This window comes from Lynx rufus, unplaced genomic scaffold (genome assembly GCF_022079265.1).
Source record: "Lynx rufus isolate CCGP_SWC_20201006 ecotype Redwood Valley unplaced genomic scaffold, mLynRuf1.p SCAF_23, whole genome shotgun sequence".
In the NCBI taxonomy this organism is placed as follows: Eukaryota; Metazoa; Chordata; class Mammalia; order Carnivora; family Felidae; genus Lynx; species Lynx rufus.
The window spans coordinates 9,705,268-9,728,318 of record NW_025814838.1 but is presented as its reverse complement, the minus strand read 5'-3'; the positions used below and the strand labels follow the sequence as shown (position 1 = coordinate 9,728,318).

Genomic DNA, 23,051 nt, shown 5'->3' with positions numbered 1-23,051 from the left:
GATTTTCTTCATGTTAAAAATCATCAGAGACTGGACGAAAGCCTTGTGCTTGGAGTCAGAAACTTGAGTGCCGTCTGACCCAGTGACTCAGCAGCCTTATGGCATTGGGAACGTTTTGTAACTCTTCAGAGCCTCAGATAATTGTCACCTTTCTAAAATGTCACCCAAATGCCTGCCTGGCGGGGCTGCTATGAGGTTGAATGAAACAGTTGATCTGAAAGTACTTTTGACCCAGAAGCTCTGTCCCTGGGGTTGCATGCTGATGACCAGTGGGTGGCATCCAGCCCAGAGACACGGTTTTTGGCCACACAATGATGGAAAACATTTGGTATGAATTACCCACGTTTAAAAATTGGTAGATCACAGAAGAACCCAGCTTTTTAGTTCCTCTTGAGAAATCAGATCCTGCCATGTGGGGCCCACATTCTCCGACCCGCGGCAGCTGGCCCATGCTGTGGAGGGAGGAAGAGGCATGTGCACTCTCTCCAATTCCCATGGGTGCCTCTGGACCCATTTCTGTCGCCTGCCTGGCCCGTTGGCATTCACCAGAACGTCCCCCTGGCCTCAGCGGATTGTCTCGTTCCTGGTATCGGTGTGCGCGATTCTGTGGGGGTTTAGTAAAGATCAGGAGATGAATAGCCTGTGTGACTGCCTGCCCCGTGTCCTGTGCTGTACTGCAGACCTTCAGCAGCCTTCAGTCTCTGGGACTCCTTCTCCAAGCCCTGCAAAGTAGGAATCACTGTGCCTTTTCCACGAGAGGCGCCCATGCTGGAGAGCCCGTGCAGCTTGAGGTTGCACAGCTAGTGAGCAGCAGAGCAGCAGGTCTGTGCTGCTCCGGAGTCTGTTCAGCACCATCTGAGCCTGAAACGTTGACAGGCACTTTATCAGCTCAAGGCTGAGCCTTAGCAACCCTCCATCCGTCCTGTGGGATACAGCATTAGTAATAAATATGGAAGATGTTCAGCCTGAATAGCCGAGGCTGGGGGCTCCGGGGCCCCAGGATGCGCCTCACGTGAGGCACGTCTCTTGTGAGTAGGTTTAGTATGAACGCAACTCCCGCATCCCGCTTTTACCTGGTTCAGATCATATCCTTTCGTGTCACAGCTTTCATTTAATTTTTTAAATTTAATTTTATTATTGTAAGAGCATTTAACAAGAGATCTACCATCTTAACACATTTTTAAGTGTGTGATACGGTATTGTTAACTACAGGCACCGTGTTGTACAGCAGCTCTCTAGAGTGTCTTCGTCTTGCTTAATTGAAACTTTAAGCCCATTTTTAAAAAACTGTTTACTTTGAGAGAGAGAGAGAGAGAGCGCGCGCAAGCGTGCAGAGACAGAGACAGAGCGTGCAGAGACAGAATCCCAAGCAGGCTCTTTGCTCTCAGCACAGAGCCTGATGCAGGGCTCGATCCCATGAACCGTGAGATCATGACCCGAGTCAAAATCAAGAGTTGGACACTTAACCGACTGAGCCACCCAGGTGCCTCATAAGCCCATCGATGAGTAACTCTCCATTTCCTCCTCCTCCTAGCCCCTGGCAGCCACCATCTATTCTTAATTCTGTGAACATAACTGTTTTAGATGCCTTATGTAAGTGGAATCATGAGCATTTCTCTGATTGGCTTCTTTCACTTATTGGCTTCCAGGGTTCATCCATGTTGTCATATTTGACAGAATTTCCATTTTTTTTAAGGCTGAATATTAATCCATTGTGTATGTATATCACCTTTTCATTATCCATGCATCCACTAGTGGGCGTTTAGGTTGTTTCCACATCTTGGCTACTGTGAATAGTGCCACAGCGAACATGAGAAAACTGATACCTCTTTCAGATCCTGATTTCAACTCTTTGGACAAATACCCAGAGGTGGGATTGCTGGACTGCTGAATCATATGGTAGTTCTGTTCTTTTTTTTTTTTTTCTTTTGAGAGAGAGAGCGTGAGCAGGAAAGAGGGGCAGAGTGAGAGGGAGAGAAAGAATCTTAAAACAGGCTTCACTTCCAGCCTGGAGCCCAGTGTAGGGCTTGATCTCCCAATTGCGAGATCATGACTTGAGCCAAAATCAAGAGTCAGACGCTTAATTGACTGAGCCATCCTGGCACCCCTGGTAGTCCTCCTCTTAATTTTTCAAGGAACCTCCATGCTGTTTTCCATAGTGGCTGTACCATTTTGCATTCCTACCAACCGTGTACAAGGCTTTTAAAAGACTTCATTTTATTTGTTTAGAAAAAAAATTTAAAGTCATTTTAAATGCAGAAATAAACATTTCCCCAGGCCAGCCCTCTCTTCAGCAAACGGTGTCACTTTCGGAGCATTTTGAAGTAATCTGCTGTGGTGTTAGCAGCGGTCGGCCTCTTGGCGGACAGCCTTCTCTATAACATTTGGTAGGACATACAGACTTGATTGAACAGGTTTAGTGTTACCACTTCAGAGGCCTAATTTTGATTCAGTTAAAAATTGTAGGCAATGGAGGAGCTCCTGGGTGGCTCAGTCGGTTAAGTACCCGACTTCAGCTCAGGTCATGATCTCGTGGTTTTTGAGTTCGAGCCCCCTTCGGGCTCTGTGCTGACAGCTCAGGGCCTGGAGCCTGCTTTGGATTCTGTGTCTCCCTCTCTGTGTGCCCCTCCCCTGCTCACGCTCTTTCTTGCTCAAAAAAAGCAAAGGTTAAAAAAACAATAGTCACAAAATAGCTGGCTTACATGTAAGGCTTCCCCTAGTTAGCCAGCTCCATAAAGTCAGAGAGGGGCAAGAAAAATACAGTATTAACAGTTAGGAATCTCTGCTCTGGAGCCAGACTGTCAGAGCTCAAGCCCTGGGTTCCTCCACCTACCAGCAGTGCCACTTAACCATTCTGTGGCTCATCTGCCATCTGTGAAATTGGGGGTGGGGGGGGGGTGGTCATCATCATATGTAACTGGAACACAGAAAAGCTACGATAGCCACCATAAAACTTAGCTACTGTTATTCGTCTTTGTAGCCACCTCAGCGCCTGGCACACAGAAGGTGCTCAAACTGTAATCCAACCACCATGACTTACTGGGTGCTTGCCTGCGCCCAGCACTGTCCTAGAACCAGGGACAGGGCGGGACACCATTCACACTGTGTTCCCAGGGCAGTCCTGGCTGTGTATCGGCAAATACGGCAGATGAAGTGTCTGTCGTGCTGGGTTACAGGCGACGATGAAAGATAAGCGTAAACAAGAGATATTGTGGGGCAGTTCACTGTGGGAGTGAGGAAGTCACTTGAGAACTGCACTGCAGAATTACAGACAGGACGGTCTGTGATGGAGACTGGGGGCCGGCGATGAGCAAGGCTCTGGCTGGCTGATCGGAGAAGGCCTCACTGAGGAGCTGGCGTGTACGATGGGATCTGGAGGTTGTCGAGGAGCCAGTGTGGCCAAGTCTTGCAGATGAAGATTCCAGTCGGGGGGTGCGGTAGGGCCGGGAAGCCAGCCATCCTTGTCACGCGAGCTGCCGGCCGCAGCATCCTCTGCGCTTCCGTGGAGATGTGTGTGGGAGACCAGCCCCTGGGGACCGCCTCACCTGGGCTCCCTTCTGGTCTCCGAATCGCTCAGCCAGCGGCAGGACCAACAGCAGACTGGAAGGCGGGAGGAGAGCGAGTTTGGGGCATCCGTCCCCTGATGCGGCCGTGGGTTGGCAGCGGCCTTGTTCTTCTACCTGAGGCTGTGGCTCCTGCTAGGTACCGTCTCCAGCTGCGGGTCTTGCACTTCCGGTCACGCCCCTCGCCACTTTGTGCTTTCAGTCCAGGGTCAGTAAGGGCTTCCTGCTGTCGTGAGGCCCCGGGTGCCTCGCCTGTACTTCCTCTCCAGCTCCCTTCACGCTGCCCCTGTCTCGATAAATAATCCTTCTTGAACTCGTCCTCACGGAACCATTTTGAGCATGCCCACTGTGTCCTGGCAGGATTCTGAGTGGTCCAGCTGGGCCCAGGAGACATAAAGGTGCTGGCCGGAGTGAATGAGGGGCAAGGTGTGGCCACCGGGTGAGCAAGACGATGGCGGCAGAGCTGGGCACTGACTCTTGGCGGTAGGCCTCCATGGAGCATGTTCAGAAGGGGAGCCACAGAAATGCAGGCAGCTTGTTGGAAGTGAACTAAGCTGCTGGCTTCGTGGCATCCGGCACTCTTCCGATTCATTTCAGCATCTGAGGAACACCATTCTGCGCTCTGCCTCTTGGGTTTTTTCCTCTCCCAAGAGAGCGTCCTCACTTTAGCTGTTAATGTCACTGAACGCCCTGAAGAGCAAGGCTATATTTAACGCTGGTGCCCTTGCTGGTGACAGTGATCACTGGGGGCTTACGCAAAGCAGGTGGCTTCCGATGTTGGATCTGCTACAACACCCACAATCTTGCTTTTGGAGTCAGAGGAGCAGGACTTTTTACTGCTCTACACATAGAACCAGTGTGTAATTTTGGAAACAGGCCATTAAGCTGACAGGTAACTTAGCTCCCTCATTCCTTGGACCCAAAGAGGCTCTCCAAGCTCGTCTCCCCAGACTGGGGCATGCTCGTCGGCGGGGTGAACGTTATCCTGTCCATTTTCTCAGTGGTGTTTGAGCAGGCTTGTGAGTGGGCTCGCCTGCAAAGTAGCTGGCACTTCCATTCCCCGAGAGCTGCTAAAGGGAGGGACCCAGGCTTCTGTCCTGGTGGATTTTTTGTTTTTTGGTTTCTCCTCCTGCTTCCTATCTAGCATTATTTATCCTTTTTTGGCTTTCCGCTAGGATCATCCAGAACATGGGGTCCTGTTCCTTGTCCGAGAGCTTCTCAACGTGATCCAGGACTACACCTGGGAGGACAACAGTGACGACAAAATCCGCATCTACACCTGTGTCCTGCACCTCCTATCCGCCATGAGCCAGGAGACCTATCTCTACCACATAGACAAAGGTAGCGGGGGGCCCCTCCCACTGGACTACACCGAGCTGGAATTTCACGAAAGTCCAGTAAAATGTTTTTGTTTTTAAATCCCTTAGTGTTTTACGAACCAGAAACTTCTAGTCCAGGGTCTCACTACATGTGCCCAAGTAAGAACCTGAGCAGATCCCTGAGCCCCATCCTGCCCCTTCTCAATTGGGAACCCCAAGAAGAGGCCGGAGAATTTTGTCTATAACAAATATCCAAAATCATTTTGACGACCTGACAAGTTTAGGGGAGCACTCCAAGCACTCACTCTGTGCTCTCTCTGGTGTGCTACAGAATAACCTAGAAAGGTGGTTTGATGTCCACAGGCATGAGCTTCTCCCAGGCCTGCCCCTAATCACAGACTCAGGTGGGACCCTGGGTGTTTTTACCTAGTTCTTCAGGTGATGCTGAGGCTCAGGGAACCCCTATTTCAGATGCTCAGGAGGAAGGAGGTGGCCTTGCCTCCCCCACGTGCTACCAGCAATTCTGCATCTGCTGCCAGGAATTTGAAAGCAGACTTCTCACATCCTGGATGTAACACAGGACAGTCCCAATTCCAGACATCTGCCCACTGAGTCCAAGTACCCACCTGCTTGTCAGACCCTCCGTTCTAATTATCAGTTTTCCCAAAATGGCCCTATTGTTGTGAAAAGTACGTTGGCCAGTAATTGCATACTTTAGGGTTTAAGCAACGGTCTCTCCACTTGGAAATTTCTGGAAACACATTTGCAGTGCTAAGGGAGGGCCTTCTGCTACAACTCTCAGGCTTCCTCTAGCTGGCATTTGGGGGCTAACAGTTAAGATGTAACTTAGGGAGGCAGGTTGATGTGGATGATGACAGCACCCGAGACTTGAGCTCCTACTGCGTGCCAAGGCCCACCCCAGACTCCACGGATCTTTCTTCTGTACTCCTTACGGCCCTGAAGCGTGTAAGACAGGCATTTACATCCCCATTTTATGTGTGAGCAAGGGGAGACTCCGAGAGACGCCATGGTTTACTCCAGGGCCTGTGGCTGGTTATTGGTGGAAGTGCAAGTCACACCCTGAACTGTGGAGCATGCGTCATGCTGCCTCCTTTTATAAAATAACAGTGTTTTAATTAAATCATAACATGTCAGACATACAGCCAGCTGGAAAGCTCAATGAATCATCACAAAGTGAACACACCCAGGTAACCCCCACCCAGATCATGCCCCCACCCAGTCATCGCCCCCACTTTCCCCTCCAGGGCACACCACTCTGCTTCCAGCATCACATATTAGTTTCTACGTTTTCGACTTTTGATGTCAGTGAAATCGTTTAGCAAGCATTCTTTGGTGTCGGTCCTCTTCCACTCGATACTCTGTGTGTGTGATTCACCTGTGCCGTGCATAGTTGGAGTGCATCCTTTTGCATTGCCGTGTAGTATTCCACCCGGTGACCATACCAGAATTTATTCATTCCCTCCGGGATGAACATTTGCATGTTTCCAACGGTCCTGGTTCTGGCTGTTGAGGGTAGTGCTGCTGTGAACACATTTATATGTGCTCTTGGTGTACATTTCCACTGGCGATATGCCTACGGGTGGAATTGATGGCTCATTGGATTTGCTTATGTTCGGCTTTGGTAGATACTGTCTCACAGTTTTCCAAAATGGTTGTACCAATTGACATTCCCACTAGGCATGAATGAGTGTTCCCTTTGTTCCCTCCGTGTGGTCAGTCTTTTTCATTTTGGCTGTTTTAGTGAATGTAATTTGCATTTCTCAGCAGTGAGATTGAGCACCTTTTCCTATATTTGTTGCCTTTTTTTATTTTTGAGAGAGAGAGAGAGAGAGAGAGAGAGAGAGCGAGCATGAGTAGGGGAGGGGCATAGAGAGGGAGACACAGAATCCAAAGCAGGCTCCAGGCTCTGAGCTGTCAGCACAGAGCCTGATGCAGGCCTCAAACCCACAAACCGCAAGATCATGACCTGAGCTGAAGTCGGACACTTCACTGACTGAGCCACCCCGGCTCTCCTATTGGTTGGCATTTTTATTTCCTTTTTTGCCAAGTGCACATGTAACAGTAGAGACACTTCTGAGGACCAGGCACTGACCTGGAATTGGGTCTGCAAACTTTGGGCCCGTTAGAGGGGTAAGCCCTTTCCTGTCTCCTGTCCTCTCCTCATCCTCCTATTTGAGCAGATTCGTTTAACCCTCTGTCTAAACTGTACAGCTGGCAGACTGGGAGCCAGAGTGCAAGCAAAGGGAGTGTGGCTATGTGCAATAGACAGGAGTCTGGATTTCTGGCTTTTAGAGAAGAAAATGGAAGGCTGGGTGGGTTGTTTTCCTTCTTTCTTGGCCCAGCTGTGTTTACTCTGGATGTGCAATTGTGACCTGACAATTGTCTTAGGAGAGAGGCCCAGGGGGCCAAGGGAGGCGCTTCGTTTCCCCACCCCTTTCTTACTCTAGGCAGCCTTTTACAGTGTTGAAACAGGTTAGAACTTCTCAAGAACTAGGGTCAAATTTTTTTGCATTTACAAAGAATTCCTTTGCTACTTTCTTTCTAGATTAATCCGATGACATTCTGAGATTTCCTGGAGCAAGAACTCCAGTGCTCTCCTACAATTGTGAGAGAGTAGATGTGTTTGATGTGTGAGGGAAAGTTTCCTGTGTATGGAGTGTTCCTTTTTTATTTACTTATTATATTCTTTTATTTGAGAGAGCGCATGCAAGTCAGGTAGAAGGGCAGAGGGAGAATCTCAAGCAGGCTCTACGCTCAGCGCGGTGCCTGACACGGGGCTCAATCCCACGACCCTGGAATCATGACCTGAGCTGAAATCAAGAGTCAGACGCTCAACCAGCTGAACCACCCAAGTGCCCCTGCATGTTGATTTAATATGCAGATAGTGTGTATCCAGCTAGTTGGAAGACCACAATCCAGGATGCCCCTGTGAAGCCAGTGTAGCCCCTTTGCTCCTCCATGTCACCTGCCAGGCCCTTGAAGCGTTCAGGGTCGTGATCGCAGGGCAAGACAGATGCAGGGATTGTGGGCTATTCTTAGTGGCCACCTGCCAGGGATATCATGTCTCCCTCAGGGGACTCTCGGGGCTACTATACACACTGGTCTGACCAACTTCCTTTTAATTCTCAACTTGGCCCTTTGCTCCCTCCATCATTATCAAGTATGGAAAACTCATCCTGCCCCCTAGCCCCTTTTTCCACTTGTCCAGTGAATTCAAGCTGTGGAGCTTAGCCTGTCCTTGTTAATTCCAGAGTTCTATCCCAAGCCTAGATTTCAGGATCCCATAACCCCTTGTACTGCCCCCTTCTGACATTCAGTACAGGCTTTTCAGTTTGCTGGTCTGCATCTGCTAATGGTCTGTGAGCTCTCTGAGGCAGGAACCAAATCAGCCTTGGCCCCCACTGGGTCCCCAGCTCCTAGCGTGGAATCTGGTGCAGAGCAGACCCTTACCCAGGAGGTGCAGTGTGTGTGTGCGCACGCAAGCAGCCTGCTCTGAACGCACGCCTGGCCCGCCTGGGGAGTGTTGGCCATGGGCAGTCTTAGACCTTCTCGCTTTTCCAGTGCTGAGCTAATCAGAAAGAGTAGGTTCCAACCCGGAGTAAGACTGAGAATTTATGCCAAGAACTATTCTGGTCCTCAGCAGTGGATGTGAGAAATTCCTTCACCAGCTGCAGTTTTGCTGCCCTGCAAAATCAGGTGGTGGTGACTGGCTGAATCACATTCTTTTACAAGAATCACAGTCTGTTACATTCTTTTAAGAGAATAGCTGTCATCCTCTGAATGGTGGATAGTAGTTGAGACATAGACCCATAAACAGGCAGAATTGGATGAGAGATTGCCTTTGGACAGAGAAGCCGGGGCGTAAGCAGACTGCTGGGGAGCAGTTGTTCATTATTCTTAGACAACAGGTCTGCAATCTGCTCACAAATGGTTTGGCTAGAAAAACCCATTATGTGTGAGTGTGTGTGTGTGTGTGTGTGGAGAGAGCAAGTGAGAGAGCTTGCACACAAGGAGCAAAATGGTGTCAGCTGGTGTTTCGAGGGGAGACAGGCAGGTATTCAATGTACTGCTTTGAAACAGCAACTAGAAATGTACATAAGACATGTCTGAAATTATTTTATCAATTAATTACTACATGCTTATTATCTGTCCCGTTCTCTTTTTTTGTTTATTTATTTTTGAGAGAGGGAGAGAGAGAGAGAGAGAGAGAGAGAGCACGAGCAGAGGAGGGGCAGGGAGAAAGGGAGACACAGAATCCAACGCAGGTTCCAGGCTCCGAGCTGTCAGCACAGAGCCCAATGCAGGGCTCGAACCCATGGACCTGGAGATCATGACCTGAGCCAAAGTCGGACACCCAACCGACTGAGCCACCCAGGCGCCTCTGTCCCATTCTCTAAAAGATTCAGACAAATTGAAAGGAACTAATTAAAAATTGGTTCTTAAGCAACTATAAATTAGGAAATATACATGGATATATGTATATCTGTGTGCTATATTTATATAAAGGCTCTACTATGGATACTGTTCTGTCACTTTTTAAAAATTAATACTAGCTTGGGGCATCTAATTGGCTCATTCCATTGAGTGTCCAGCTCTTGCTTTGGCTCAGGTTGTGATGTCATGGTTCACAGGTTCAAGCTCCACGTCCAGCTCTGCACTGACAGTACAGAGCTTCCTTGGGATTCTCTCTCTCCCTCTCTCTGCCCCTCCTCCACTCATGCACTCTCTTTTCAAAATAAATAAACTTAAAAAAAAAATTAAAATTGATAGTATCTTGTAACTGTTACTAATAGTATAACATAGTATATGGTAATTAGCAACTATAGATCACATCGTTTATTATCCTCCTAGTATTTAATATTGTAACAGAGCATTTAGTTAAAACTCTGTTGATTGACATTTACATTACTTCTCATTTCACCCTTTTAAACAAGTTTACAATGAACATATAACGAATGCTGCTGTTTACAGCAAAACAACAAACATCACATATGTGCATCTTTGGGCACCTGCTGGATTATTTTCTTTAAAAAAAATTTTTTTTTCAATATTTATTCTTGAGAGAGAGAGAGGGACAGAGCATGAGCATGAGCAGGGGAGGGGCAGAAAGAGAGGGAGACACAGAATCTGAAGCAGGCTCCAGGCTCTGAGCTGTCAGCACAGAGCCCGACGTGGGGCTCGAACTCACGAACTATGATATTATCACCTGAGCCGAAGTTGGATGCTTAACTGACTGAGCCACCCAGGCACCCCTTGATTATTTTCTTAAAATAAATAAATCCTTTGGAGTGGTCTCTGTAATCAGAGATCTTGACTTTTTTGTACTAACACTTTACATTAAAAAAAATTGTTAAAATACACATAGTAATAAAGGTTACCATTTTAACTATCATTAAGTGTACAATTCAGTTTTATCAAGTATATTCAATGTTGTGAAGCCATTACCACCGTCCATTTCCAGAATTTTTTCATCATCCCAGCACTCTGTACCCAATACACAGTGACTTCCTGTTCCCTCCCTGTCTCCCCAGCCTGTGCTGACCTCCATTCTACTTCCTTCTATGGATTTACCTATTCTAGTAGCTCGTAAAAGAGGAATGAATCATGCAGTATTTGCCCTTTTGTGTCTGGCACATTTCACTTACAAAGATTTTAGGATTCATCCATGTTTTAACGTGTCAGAATTTCATTCCTTTTTATGATTAAATGATATTCCTTTGAATGGGCATACCACATTTTGCTCACTGCTCTGGTCTGTTCCATCAGTTGACTCCAACGACAGCCTCTATGGGGGAGACACCAAATTTCTGGCTGAAAACAACAAGCTGTGTGAAACGGTGATGGCTCAGATCCTGGAGCATCTGAAAACCTTGGCCAAGGATGAGGTAGGTGCCCTCTGCCTGTCCCCCTGCTGCTGCTTGCTCTGAGTGCACAAGTTTCTAGGGCAAACGTTGGTTCATTCTGGAAAGGAAACTCATTCACGTGAATAGTGTGTTTATGTGCAGACATGATGAGTGCTCCATCCAGGGCTTTTGCTCCTACTTTACTTGGTCACTCTCTGAAATGTTCTGCTTATTTCAGTTGTTTGCCTCTCCCACCAGAATTTAAGCTCCATGGGGACAGGGACCTTGCGCCATGAGTTCTGGAGACCTCCTTGTGCCTGAGGTTAAGTCTCTAGGGTCTGTCACTCACCACAGCATCCCCACACCCTGAGGCTGGCATACAGCAAATCCTTGACCACTGCATACTGAATAAACAGCCTGTGCTCTGCCTGCGTTTTTTTCATGCCAAGGTACAAGTGCTGTGTTTGTTCTTACTGTACAGAAAAGGAGATGGAGGCTCAGAGAGGTTTCTCCACAGCCCTGGGTTTCCTCTGGTGAATGAACACCAGGGTCCCCACCTACAGACCTCCCAGCTTACAGTAGTAGTTTTTTAACGACTGCATTGCCCTCCTCAACCAAGGCCTTTCTGCTTATCTTGTAAGAAGTGGCATGTGGTTATTGTCCTCCTATGATGGTAGGTTCTGTTTTTCCAGCCTTTGTTCTACTTAAGTGTGGTGTTGACGACTCTGCATGCATTGTCTCACCTAAACCTCAGGACAGTCGGGTGAGGTGGGAACAGCTGTGCCTTTAAACTTTACAGGCAAGGACAAAATCCTGGAGTGGCAGCCACACGATATGTGGTCAAGGCAGTCTTCTGGAACCCATGTTCTTACCCACAGAATACACCAATGTATCAGATGCTAGATCTTTTACATTTTTAGAGCAGTTTTTCCATGTTCTCCATAAAGTTAGATGCTTAACTGATTTTAATGTTAATTTTCACTTAGTCCAATCTACAGAACTACCTGGTTCCCTTCCCCTGTTAGACCAATCATGACTTCCTTTTTTGCAGCTTCAACCCAAACATGTGGGTGACAGATGGATCCCAGAAGCCCGTCTCAGGTTTGGCCGAGGCAGTTAGTTGTTCAGACCGAGGCTCATCTCTGTTACTGCGTTAGGGGGTGGAGGCCGGCAGTACTTGAGGAGTCAGAGCTGACGCCTGACCTTTCTCTGCATTCTGTGGGTCAGCTGGCACTTGAATTTGTTTCTGCCTCCACATGCTCCCCGGGGTCTTGCTCTTTACTACTCCAAGCTGTCAGCTTGAAGCTCTGAGCATTTTGGGTTTTTTTATTCCCAAGTGTCAAGAGACAACCTGACGGCTCGTTCCGGATTTCATCATGGCAGGCCCTGTTCTTGCCTGTGTCCTGCTCAATTCCCTTTCCCAAACCTAAGGCAGATTTTGGACTGCCTGCTTCCCAGTAGCTTTCCAAGCCTTCCCCTTCCTTCCCTTCATCAGATTCTCTGGTTCCTAGTTTTTGCTGCTGCATCCCCACCCCATCAAATCCTTTGAATACAGGGTAAGATCAAACTGGATTTCAAGTTAAATTATTACTCATTTCCAGGGCTATATAAAACACCACCATTGCCCTTATCCCTCTGCCCCACCAGAAGACCACAGAATATTACACAGCTGTGGGTGTATGCATGTGTGACATACATCTGTGTTCTGGGTTCCCATCATCCCCAGGGTGTTCAAACAGGTGCTAGAGAGAGAGGTATTTTTTCTGGACTCCATTCTCCAGCAGCCCCTGCCAAGTTCAGGGCCAGCCTTAGGGTTAGCAGTCCAAGAGGCAGAAGGAAAATACAGAACTGCTGCCCTGGGTCCAGAGTTGGTCACAGTGCCCTCTCTAGGGAGGGAGTGTACTTTGGGGGTGTCCCGCCAACCTGGGGACCCTTCTGGACACAGGGCTACAGAACTCTGGAGAAGTTAACACATTGAGGGCGCCTGGCTGTCTGGGCAAGGGGCAGAATCAGAACCCCAGTTTCTTCAGAGAAACTGGTTTATCAAACCAGTATTAGAAGAGGCCTTTTTCAAACACTCTTAGGGTTAAAGACCCAGCTTTCCTTTGCACAAATAGGTGGTTTTCAGGCGAGAGCTCTTTCTACCCCACAGAGTGGAGTCCTTCACCTTCCACTTGCTTCACTAGTCAGGTCCCCCTCTGCTCCTCTGCCGTGAAAAATTCTTCTTAGTACCTTTTCCTGATTTTTAAAACCCAGGGCCCTCAGAGCAATGGTATGTGTTTAACAGCTTACACTCAAGAAAAATTTGCCACATGGCTTGAAAATAAATACATTTCTTCAACTTGATGCAACAGGCTGGGTTTAATCACAGGTGGCCACCAACAGCATAAACGACCATAGCCTAGAAAAACCTCAAGCTCACAATAAAAATAAACCTGAGAACTATATATATATAAATATGTAGTTATGTCTGGTCATCGTCCTCCCACCTCCCTGCCCCATCATGCAGTTGCAGGTACCTGGTTTCAACTACTATCCACAAGCAAATTCTCCTCCTCCTGACATCTCATTAGAATGCTGGTAGTAGCCTAACACTACATCATTCATCTCATCTCATGTAGGCATTTTATCACCTTACATCCTAAGAAGAGCGAGTACGGTACAATATTTTGAAGACCACATTAACATAACTTTTATTATAGAATTCTACTTTGTTAATTTCTTACTGTGCCTAATTTATAAACTGCCATAGGTATGTATGTATAGGAAAAAGCAGTATATATAAAGCTCGGTACTGTCTGTGGTTCCAGACATTTACTAGGGTGTCTTAGAATGTATACTTGCAGCTAAGGGAGTGGGAGGGGACAGTGCTGTAATTTAATGTTTATGTCTCTTTTTCTCTTGAAGGAGGGAGCATTGATGGTGATAATGACTCTGAATCAGGGTTCTGAGAAAACAGCAAAGTTGGAATTTTTCAAAAGAACGTTTTAACTCCCCATAAATACCAGGGACATTAAATGAAAATGTCCTTCTATATATGCACGTTTATTAGAAAAATATGGGTGGATCGAGCTAAAATGGAACAGATCATCCTTTTAACAGTGCAGTGTAAAATTCAGCACAGACAACCATGTCATGGCAGGATCCCTGGAGATGGGATCCTCTTGAGTCTGGTCTCTGGGAAAAAGGGGTCAGATTCTTCTACCTAGTGGAGAGTGAAGCTTCATGCTGTTGAAAAACCCCAATGCTGATTGATGCCAGTCCTGAGTATCCCATCTCTCGTTGCTGGTAGCAGACCTACTTCCAAAATTGTCCCCTTAATCCACATGGAGTTGGCCATTTTACTCCTGAGTATGAAGTTGTTTATTTGGGTGTGGTGAAGCTGGGAATCATGCCAGACCCATGGAGCTTCCTGGAAATGACATTTCTCATAGGCAAAGAATGAAAAGCTCTTTTCTATTTAAAACCGTGGAGAAGAGGAGGGGGGCTCAAGGCCTGATTTGGTCCTCTCATAATGTGTTTGTGGTTTTCTGGGTCTTTGCTTGTTGGCTGGCATGACTTCTCGTCCCTCAGATCTGTCTCTAATGATTTCACTTTTAAGGGGCTATGCACTTAAACCACATGTCGATTGAGCTTTTTAGGGTAAAATGTTTACTGGGAAGATCCAGAATGGAAAAATAGCCACTTGTTAGATATGGTCTCTCTTGTTTGACTTTAAAAAAAACCTCTCCCACTTCAATGAAATGTGGTTCAAGGGCCTCTCTCAGGGGTGACTCTTTCAGTTGTATTTGAAATTGAATTTTCTTTTAGCTTCCTCTTGTAAGCAGAAAGGGTGCACTCTTGTAGTCCCAGCATCAGACCAGGGCCAGTTTTAAAAGGCAAGAAGGTTGGGCTGGAACTCAATGAATGGTCATCTCTGCCCAGGTTCCCGGTTGGGGTAGAACTGTATTGTCTCATTAGATTAAAGACCCCAAAGCAGGCAGTCAGGAGTTCCCTGTGCCTGCAGGCTTGGGCCCTGCACAGGATGACCCCACTCTTTGAGCGTGATGTTGAGTCAGCTCAGCTTCTAGGACTGTCACCTGGTCCAGGCTGTTGCCAAAGCAGACTCAATGGGGGGTGGGGGGTGTCTCTTCCTTGCCATTCAGCCACCGTCACCCAGCTGTGCTGCTCCTTGGTCATTATTTTTTTCCTCCACCAAGATATTTTAAATTTTTTTTTTTTTCAACGTTTATTTATTTTTGGGACAGAGAGACAGAGCATGAACGGGGGAGGGGCAGAGAGAGAGGGAGACACAGAATCGGAAACAGGCTCCAGGCTCTGAGCCATCAGCCCAGAGCCCGACGCGGGGCTCGAAGTCACAGACTGCGAGATCGTGACCTGGCTGAAGTCGGACGCTTAACCGACTGCGCCACCCAGGCGCCCCCTCCACCAAGATATTTTAAATTCTCACTTGGGAGAGGATGGCAGGAGGGGTTAAGTTGGTTCAGCAGTTAGCAGAGTCCAGGCCCCATGAATATTTGTGAAATGATGGACAGATGCATGATTAGTAGGTTGGTTTTGTCCACCTAGAGTAGTCGACAGAGGCAACTCTTAGCCTCTTCAGAGTCTGGATTCCTAATGTGATGCCAGCACTGAGTCTATGGGAATATCTTATCAGCTGGAGTGGGACAACTGGACCTCTGCGCTGTCATCTGTGAGCAAATTCCCTAAAGCTTTCTGAACTTGGAGGCCTCTACAACAATGGGAGTGGACTGGGTTCCTATTGCAGCCTTAAGAAAATTGGCACAAACTCAACAGCTTAAAACACTCATTATTTCATAGTTTGAGTTGGCGCTGGCTGGATTTTACAAGGTCAAAATCAAGATGTTGACTGACCAGCTTATTTTAGGGTGTTGGCAGACTTGAGTTCCATGCAGTTGTAGGACTGAAGTCCTGTTTCTTTGCTGGCTCTTGGCTAGAGGTTCTTAGCTTCTAGAAGCTGTTTTTTTGGCTTTTGGCCCCTCTTCTTCCCTCTTGAGACCCATTAATGGTGGTCAAATGCTTCTGATCTCCAGTCTCCCTCCTTCTGCCGACTTGTCTCTCAGAAATTTCTGTTTAGGGCTCAAGTGATTCAATTGGCCCCACCCAGGTAATCCAGGACTCTGTAAAGTCAGTCCATAACTTTACACCTGCTAAGTCCCTTCACCCCAGCACCTAGCATGATGCTTAAATAACCAGGGGTTGGGATTCCTGAGAGACAGTGCTAAACATGTGCTTCATGCACCTGGTTAGAAGTATGCCTCCCACAAAGATCCGCTGTGTAGGTAACTCTGATGAGCTCTGTAAAGCACAGAGCAGAATACCTGGTCCCCTGTAAGGGCTCCATTCCCATTAGCCACCAGGGAGCAAAGCAGATGAATGAGGCTCTGGGCCCAGTGATGTTCTGCAGTGTGAGCCAAGGGCATTCAGCAAGGGCCCAGGTCATCAACTGTCCAGGGTCCACATGTATACATGAGTGAACTTGGCTCCTGTCAGCACCCCCCTATTTATTTGGCTTTCCATATGCCTCTGTTTACCTTTCAGAACTTGTATCTTTTCTCCTAGGACTGTTGTTGCATTTTGGAGATTGACTTTCTCTTTTTGTCTTGTACCATGCAAAGCTGGGATTCAGGTCTGGTCTCCTTTAACATTTGGGTTAGACTTTTTCTTATTTAGGTACTTGTAATCAGATTAAGAGAGGCTAGATTTGGAATCAAAGTATACAATGGTTCTTATAAAAGCTGGGCCTGGCTGTTGCTCTTGGGGAGCTATTGTCATTTGGCCTTTATTTCTGCCCTTTGGTTACTGGGTAGTGACTGCATTTTGGGTGGCTTGAGGACACAACTGAAAGACTTATTTTAGACTTTTCGTTTTCATCCGTACTTGAGTAATAAATGCCCATGGAGGCACAGGGCAAAGGGCTTTATATGCATCATCTCATTCGGTCCTCACCCTGTGAGCTGGCATTACCTTCCTGTCCTACAGATGAAGGTGGGACTCAGAGATTAAGCAGCCCCTCCAGAAGATCCAAGGTAGAGCTGATGTCCACGCAGGGCCCCCGCCTGTGCCCCACTGCCTGATCCTGATCTCTCTCTTCTATTTCAGGCCCTGAAGCGCCAGAGCTCGTTGGGCCTTTCCTTCTTTAATAGCATCTTGGCCCACGGGGACCTGCGCAACAACAGACTCAACCAACTCTCTGTCAACCTGTGGCACCTGGCACAGAGGCACGGCTGTGCAGACACCCGGACCATGGTGAGGCTCTGGGAGCATGGGGGTCCTGGTGAGCGACACAAACCCAGTGGCCAAAGCACAGCTGGCCTCAATACCACATCAGTGCTCATCTTCCTTTTATTCCCTCTGAATAACAGGGTGCCTGGTGGCTCAGTTAAGCGTTAAGTTTCAGCTCAGGTCATAATCTCATGGTTTGTGACTTTGAGCCTCGCGTCATGCTCTCTGCTCTCAGCGCAGAGCCCCTTCGGATCCTCTGTCCCCCTCTCTCTCTCTCCACCTCTCCCGTTTGTGCCCTCTCAAAATGAAAACAAAAAGACGTATATAGAAATAGCAGCTATTCCTGGTCATACCAAAATCTGATTTTATAAGCAAATTGTAAACAAGAAGTTTTACTTTAACACTTTTTTGGTTTCTTCCCCTCCTTTATGCTTCAAAAGACTTTAGCTGTAAGACAGCATCAGCTCACAATACGGTTGATTTGTTGGTGCCTAGCTGAACCAAAAGGATACTGATCTTTTTCCTCCTAGGTGAAAACTCTGGAATACATCAAGAAACGAAGCAAACACCCAGATATGGGTCATCTGACTGAGCTGGCCCTCAGGCTCCCTCTGCAAACAAGGACCTAACTCTGGGACTGTGAAGCCAAGTTCAGAAAGACCTGCTTTGCTTTTTTTATTTTTACGCACACAAATTGGTTTAAGCTTTGGCCTCTACCCAGATGATTGTGACATTGAAGAACTGGGAAGTGTCAGAACAAAATCCAATCTTGTTCAGAGTAGAGCACTGTTCTAGTGTTTCTTTGCAGAAGTGGCCTTCAGATTGGCATTTATGGAGAAACAGAAGAATCCAAGTAACATCTCTCAGTGTGTCTGGGTTTTTTTTGTTTTTGCTTTTGTTTTTTTCAAATAGAAGAAACCTTGAAAAGGAGTCTACTTTTAAAGAGCCACTTTCCCTCAAGTCTGGAATTGAATGTTGCCTACCCTGTCATAATTTATAAAAGGTAGATGGCTCAACCTTTATCTATCACAAGCAGCTCAACTGGACTCAGGATATATAGGTATACACCTAGCTGTAGCCAACACCACAGATGCAGGTGTGGCGGCACAGGTGAGGAGGAAGCACACGGTGTGTGCGGGGACCCTCTGCATCCACTGGGACTCCCAGGAAGATGGCAGAGTAAGGAGGTTCTGAGCTCAGCTGCTCGCAAAAACACACCAATGGTGCAGCTATACGAAGTGCAACTCCCTCTGAGAATGACCCAAAGACTAGCCGCACAGCTCTTACACAGCCAAAGGTACAAAGAAAAAACTGCACTGAGAAGGACAGGAGGCAGAGATGTGGCCAGGAGGCAAATCCCTGGTGCAGTGACCCGGAAGAGGGAGGGATATCACCCATAAGTGTGGACGGTCAGTCCCCTCCCTGAGTACCCCCTACCTTGGCGTATGCACCAGGAAGATGCGCTCCCATGATATCTAGCTGTGAAAATCTATGGAGCTTCACTCCAGAAGGTTATAGGAAACCGAGGCTCTACTCTCAAAAGAGCCCACTCAAGAGGCAGCAGATTGAAAAGTGCCTAGGTTATTTACTCAGTTTAGGGCATGTACTGGAGGGGCAACAATCTGTAAGAATTTTTTCTGGGAATGGAAGACTCCCATCTTTTAGCCTACTTGGACTGAGGCTGGTGGGTGCCAGATGTGACACTTTTCATCTACTTTGCTGGCACCACCAGCATGGCCTAGACATTACCCTTTGGACCCACCTTCCCAATGGGCACAACCCCTGTACCACGGCACAGGGTGGAGCCATGCCCACCACAGTATTCACTGCAGCTGTGGCCAAACCTCACAGCCAGTCTCACCAGAGGCTAGCCCCACTCCCCAGCACACACAGCCCACACAGGGGACACAGCTAGGGCACCTGATTCTGGTGACCAGGGGAGACAGCACTGCTGCCCCCATAGGACGCCTCCTACATAAGGCCGCTACCTTCCAGACCTGCCGCAGCTGACCTCATACAGAGTCAGACAAAATGAGAGGAGTATGTTCCAAACAAAAGAACCAGAGATAAGCCATCTACCTAATAAAAGGGTTCAGAGTAACAGTCATAAAGATGTTCACTGGACTTGAATTCATTTTTACATTTATTTATTTTTGAGAGACAGAATGTGAGCAGGGGAAGGGCAGAGACGGAGACACAGAAATCTGAAGCAGGCTCCAGGCTGTGAGCTGTAAGCACAGAGCCCGATACGGGGCTCGAACCCACAAACCATGAGATCATGACCTGAGCCAAAGTTGGACGCTGAACTGACTGAGCCACCCAGGTGCCCCTACTGGACTTGAGTTCAGGGAGTACTTCAACACAGAGAAGATTAAAAAAAAAAACCAATCAGACCTGAAGAATACAATAACAAATGAAATTAGAATTAGAATTACAGAATTAGAAATACAGAATTAGAAGATACAGAAAAATGAATCTGGAGCACAGGGTATTAGAAATCAAGCTGAACAGCAAAAAAAAAAAATTCAATTTGAGAGAGTATGAGCAGCAGAGGGGCAGAAGGAGAGGGAGACAGAATCCTAAGCAGGCTCCACACTGTCAGCACAGAGCCCCATGTGGGGCTCAAACTCACAAACTGTGAGATCCTGACCTGAGCCGAAGAGTCAGATGCTTAACCAACTGAGCCACTCAGGTGCCCCCCAAAAAGTCTTCTTTAAATGACAGATTAAAGGACCTCTGGGACAACATCAAGCATACAGTATTTGCATTACAAGCATCCAAGGACAGGAGAGAAGAGAAAAAGGGACAGAAAACTTATCTGAAGAATAGGTGATAACTTTGACAAACTAGGGAAGGAAAAAGACATCCAGGACCAGGAAGCACAGAGAGGCCTAAACAAGATGAATCCAAAGAGATCCACACTAAGACACATACAGATGGCTTCTGTACAACACAAATCTACTTATGTGTGTATTTTTATTCTTTATAATACAGTACTATATTTTCTGATTTTATTAATTTTTTCTCTAGCTTTAGTGTAAGAATACAGTGTGTAATATATGTAACATAGAAAATGTGTTCAGCTCCTTGTTGTCAGTAAGGCATCTGGTCAACAGTAGGCTATTAGTTCAGTTTTGGGGGAGTCAAAAGTTACATGCAGATTTTCAACTGCACAGGGAATTGGTGCCCTTAACCCCTGCATTGTTCAAGGGTCAACTGTAATTACAATGTCAAAAATTAAAGAAAACCAGGGCATAGAGTTGATTAGGCATCCAACTCTTGATTTCAGTTCAGGCCATGATCTCACAGTTTGTGGATTCGAGCCCCATGTCAGGCTCCATGCTGACAGTGTGGAGACTGCTTGGGATTATTTACTCTCTCTGCCCCTCCCCCACTTGCCCTCCCTATCTCAAAAATGAAGAAATATTAAAAAAACAAAACAAAACAAAAAACCTTAAAAGCTGCAAGAGAAAAGCAACTAATAACATACAAAGGAAACCCGCACAATGCTATCAACTGAGTTTTCAGCAGAAACTGTGGGCTAGAAAAGAATGGCATGATCTATTTACAGTACTGAAAGTAAAAAACCTACAGCTGAGAATACCTATCAAGACTATCATTCAGAATAAAAGAGACATAAAGAGTTTCCTAAACAAAACTTAGAGCTGATCACCACTAAATCAGCCTTAAAAGATTATGTTAAAGGGACTTGTTTTAAAGGACATAACTAGGGGCGCCTGAGTGGCTCTGTGTCAGTTAGGCAACTGACTTCGGCTCAGGTCACGATCTCTCAGTCTGTGAGTTCGAGCCCCAAGTCAGGCTCTGTGCTGACAGCTCGGAGCCTGGAGCCTCCTTCGGATTCTATGTCTCCCTCTCTCTGCCCCTCCCCTGCTTATGCTCTGTTTCCCTCTCAATAACAAACGTTAAAAAAAAATTTTTTTTTAAATAAAAAAAAATTTTTTTTTTAAATAAAAGGACATAACTAGAAGAAAATTAGTAAAGAAAATATTTCCCTGGTCAAAGTAAACACACAGTAAATATAGTAAATCAATCACTTATAGGGTTAAAAGACAAAAGTAGTAAAATCTATTATATCTATAATTATTAGTTAAGGGATACACAAAATAAAAATGTAAAATATGAAACCAAATATATCAAATGTGGAAGGGGAGGGCAGTAAAAATGTAATGTTTTAGAATGTGTTCAAACTTAAGTGACCATCAACTTAAAACAGAGTACTATAATACATTGTTATGTAAGAACCTCATGATACTCACCATAAATCTGTAACAGACACACAAAAAATACAAAGGAATCTAAGCATAATACTAAAAATTAGCAAACACAAGAGAGCAAGAGAACAGAAAAGGAACAACCAGAAAACAATTAAAAAGGCAGTAAGTACATCTGACCTTAAACAACATGGGTTTGAACTGTTCACGGTTTTTAATAAACACAATACTGTAAATATTTTCTGTTCCTTATGATCTTAATATTTTCTTTTCCTGAACTTAAAGAATACAGTATGTAATACATATACAAAATACGTGTTAATCAACTGTTTATGTTCCCTAGCAAGGCTTCTGGTCAACAGTCAGCTATTAATTTTGGGGGCAGTTGTATGTGGATTTTCAACTGCATGGGGGTCAGCAACTGCATGTCAGAACAGGACCTTGTTCAAGGGCAAATGTAGGTACTTACCAGTAATTAAAAAGAAACATTAAAAAAAAAATTTGAGAGTGAGTTGGGGAGGGGCAGAAAGAGAGGAAGACACAAAATCTGAAGCAGGCTCCAGGCTCTGAGCTGTTGGCAGAGCCTGACGTGGGGCTCAAACCCATGAACCGTGAGATCATGACCTGAGTCGAAGTCTGCTAGTAGCTCAACCCACTGAGCCACCCAGGCACCCCACTGTAATTACTTTATTTATTTATTTATTTATTTTTTAACATTTATTTATTTTTGAGACAGAGACAGAGCATGAACGGGGGAGGGGCAGAGAGAGAGGGAGACACAGAATCGGAAGCAGGCTCCAGGCTCTGAGCCATCAGCCCAGAGCCCGACACGGGGCTCGAACTCACAGACCGCGAGATCGTGACCTGAGCTGAAGGTCGGACGCTTAACCAACTGAGCCACCCAGGCGCCCCTGTAATTACTTTAAATGTAAGTGAACTAGGGGTGCCTGGGTGGCTCAGTTGGCTGAGTGTCTGACTCTTGATTTCAGTTCAGTCATGATCCCAGGGTTGTGGGACTGAGCCCTATGTCAGGCTCTGCATTGAGCGTGGAGCCTAAGATTCTCACTCTCTCTAGCTCTCTCTCTCTCTCTCCCTAAAAAATAAAAAAATGTCAATGGACTAAATGCTCCAATCAAAAGACATAGGGTAACTGAAATAATGATTTAAAAAAAAAAAGATCCCTCCGTATGATGCCAAGAGACTCACTTCAGGCCACAACACTCCCTTCAGATCACAACAGGTAGCAATCAAAAGAAAAAATTAGAAAACCACAAATACACAGACGCTAAACAACATGGTACTAAACAACAAATGGGTCAATGAAGACACCAAAGAGGAAATTGAAAAATACCTTGAGACAAAAATAACAATGTTCCAAAATCTTTGAGACACAGAAAAAGGAGTTCTAACAGGGAAATTTATAGTGATCGAGGGTCTACCTCAAGAAACAAGAAAAATCTAACACAATCTAATCTTAGACCTAAAGGAACCAGAAAAAGAACAAACAATCCCAAAGTTAACTAGAAGGAATGAAATAATGAAGATCAGAGTGGAAACAAATGAAATAGAGACCACAAAACAAACAAACAAACAAACAATGAAATTAAGTGCTGGTTCTTGAAAAAATTGATAAACCTTTATAGTCACATCAAGAGAAAAAGAGGACTCAAACATAAAATCAGACATGAAAGAGAAGTTACAATTGACACCACAGAAATACAAAGGATTATTATATATGAGACTACTACAAAAAATTATATGCCAACTGGACAAGCTAGAAGAAATGGACAAATTATTAGGAATGTACAGTCTTCTAAAACTAAATCA

The 23,051-nt window shown here is 46.1% G+C and overlaps 1 protein-coding gene across 2 annotated transcripts in view; it reads left to right on the top strand.

The window, feature by feature from the left end:
• The window catches only part of VPS35L (VPS35 endosomal protein sorting factor like), a 116,549-nt gene extending 98,698 nt beyond the window's left edge, over positions 1-17,851 (top strand). For both annotated transcript variants that reach the window (XM_047087276.1, XM_047087277.1), the window contains 4 exons: positions 4,739-4,904; positions 10,670-10,788; positions 16,870-17,016; positions 17,523-17,851. In XM_047087276.1, the coding sequence (XP_046943232.1) occupies positions 4,739-4,904; positions 10,670-10,788; positions 16,870-17,016; positions 17,523-17,621 (531 nt within the window). In that variant the 3' untranslated portion in view covers positions 17,622-17,851. The remainder of the gene's footprint in view (positions 1-4,738; positions 4,905-10,669; positions 10,789-16,869; positions 17,017-17,522) is intronic.
• The last annotated feature ends 5,200 nt before the right edge of the window (positions 17,852-23,051 follow it).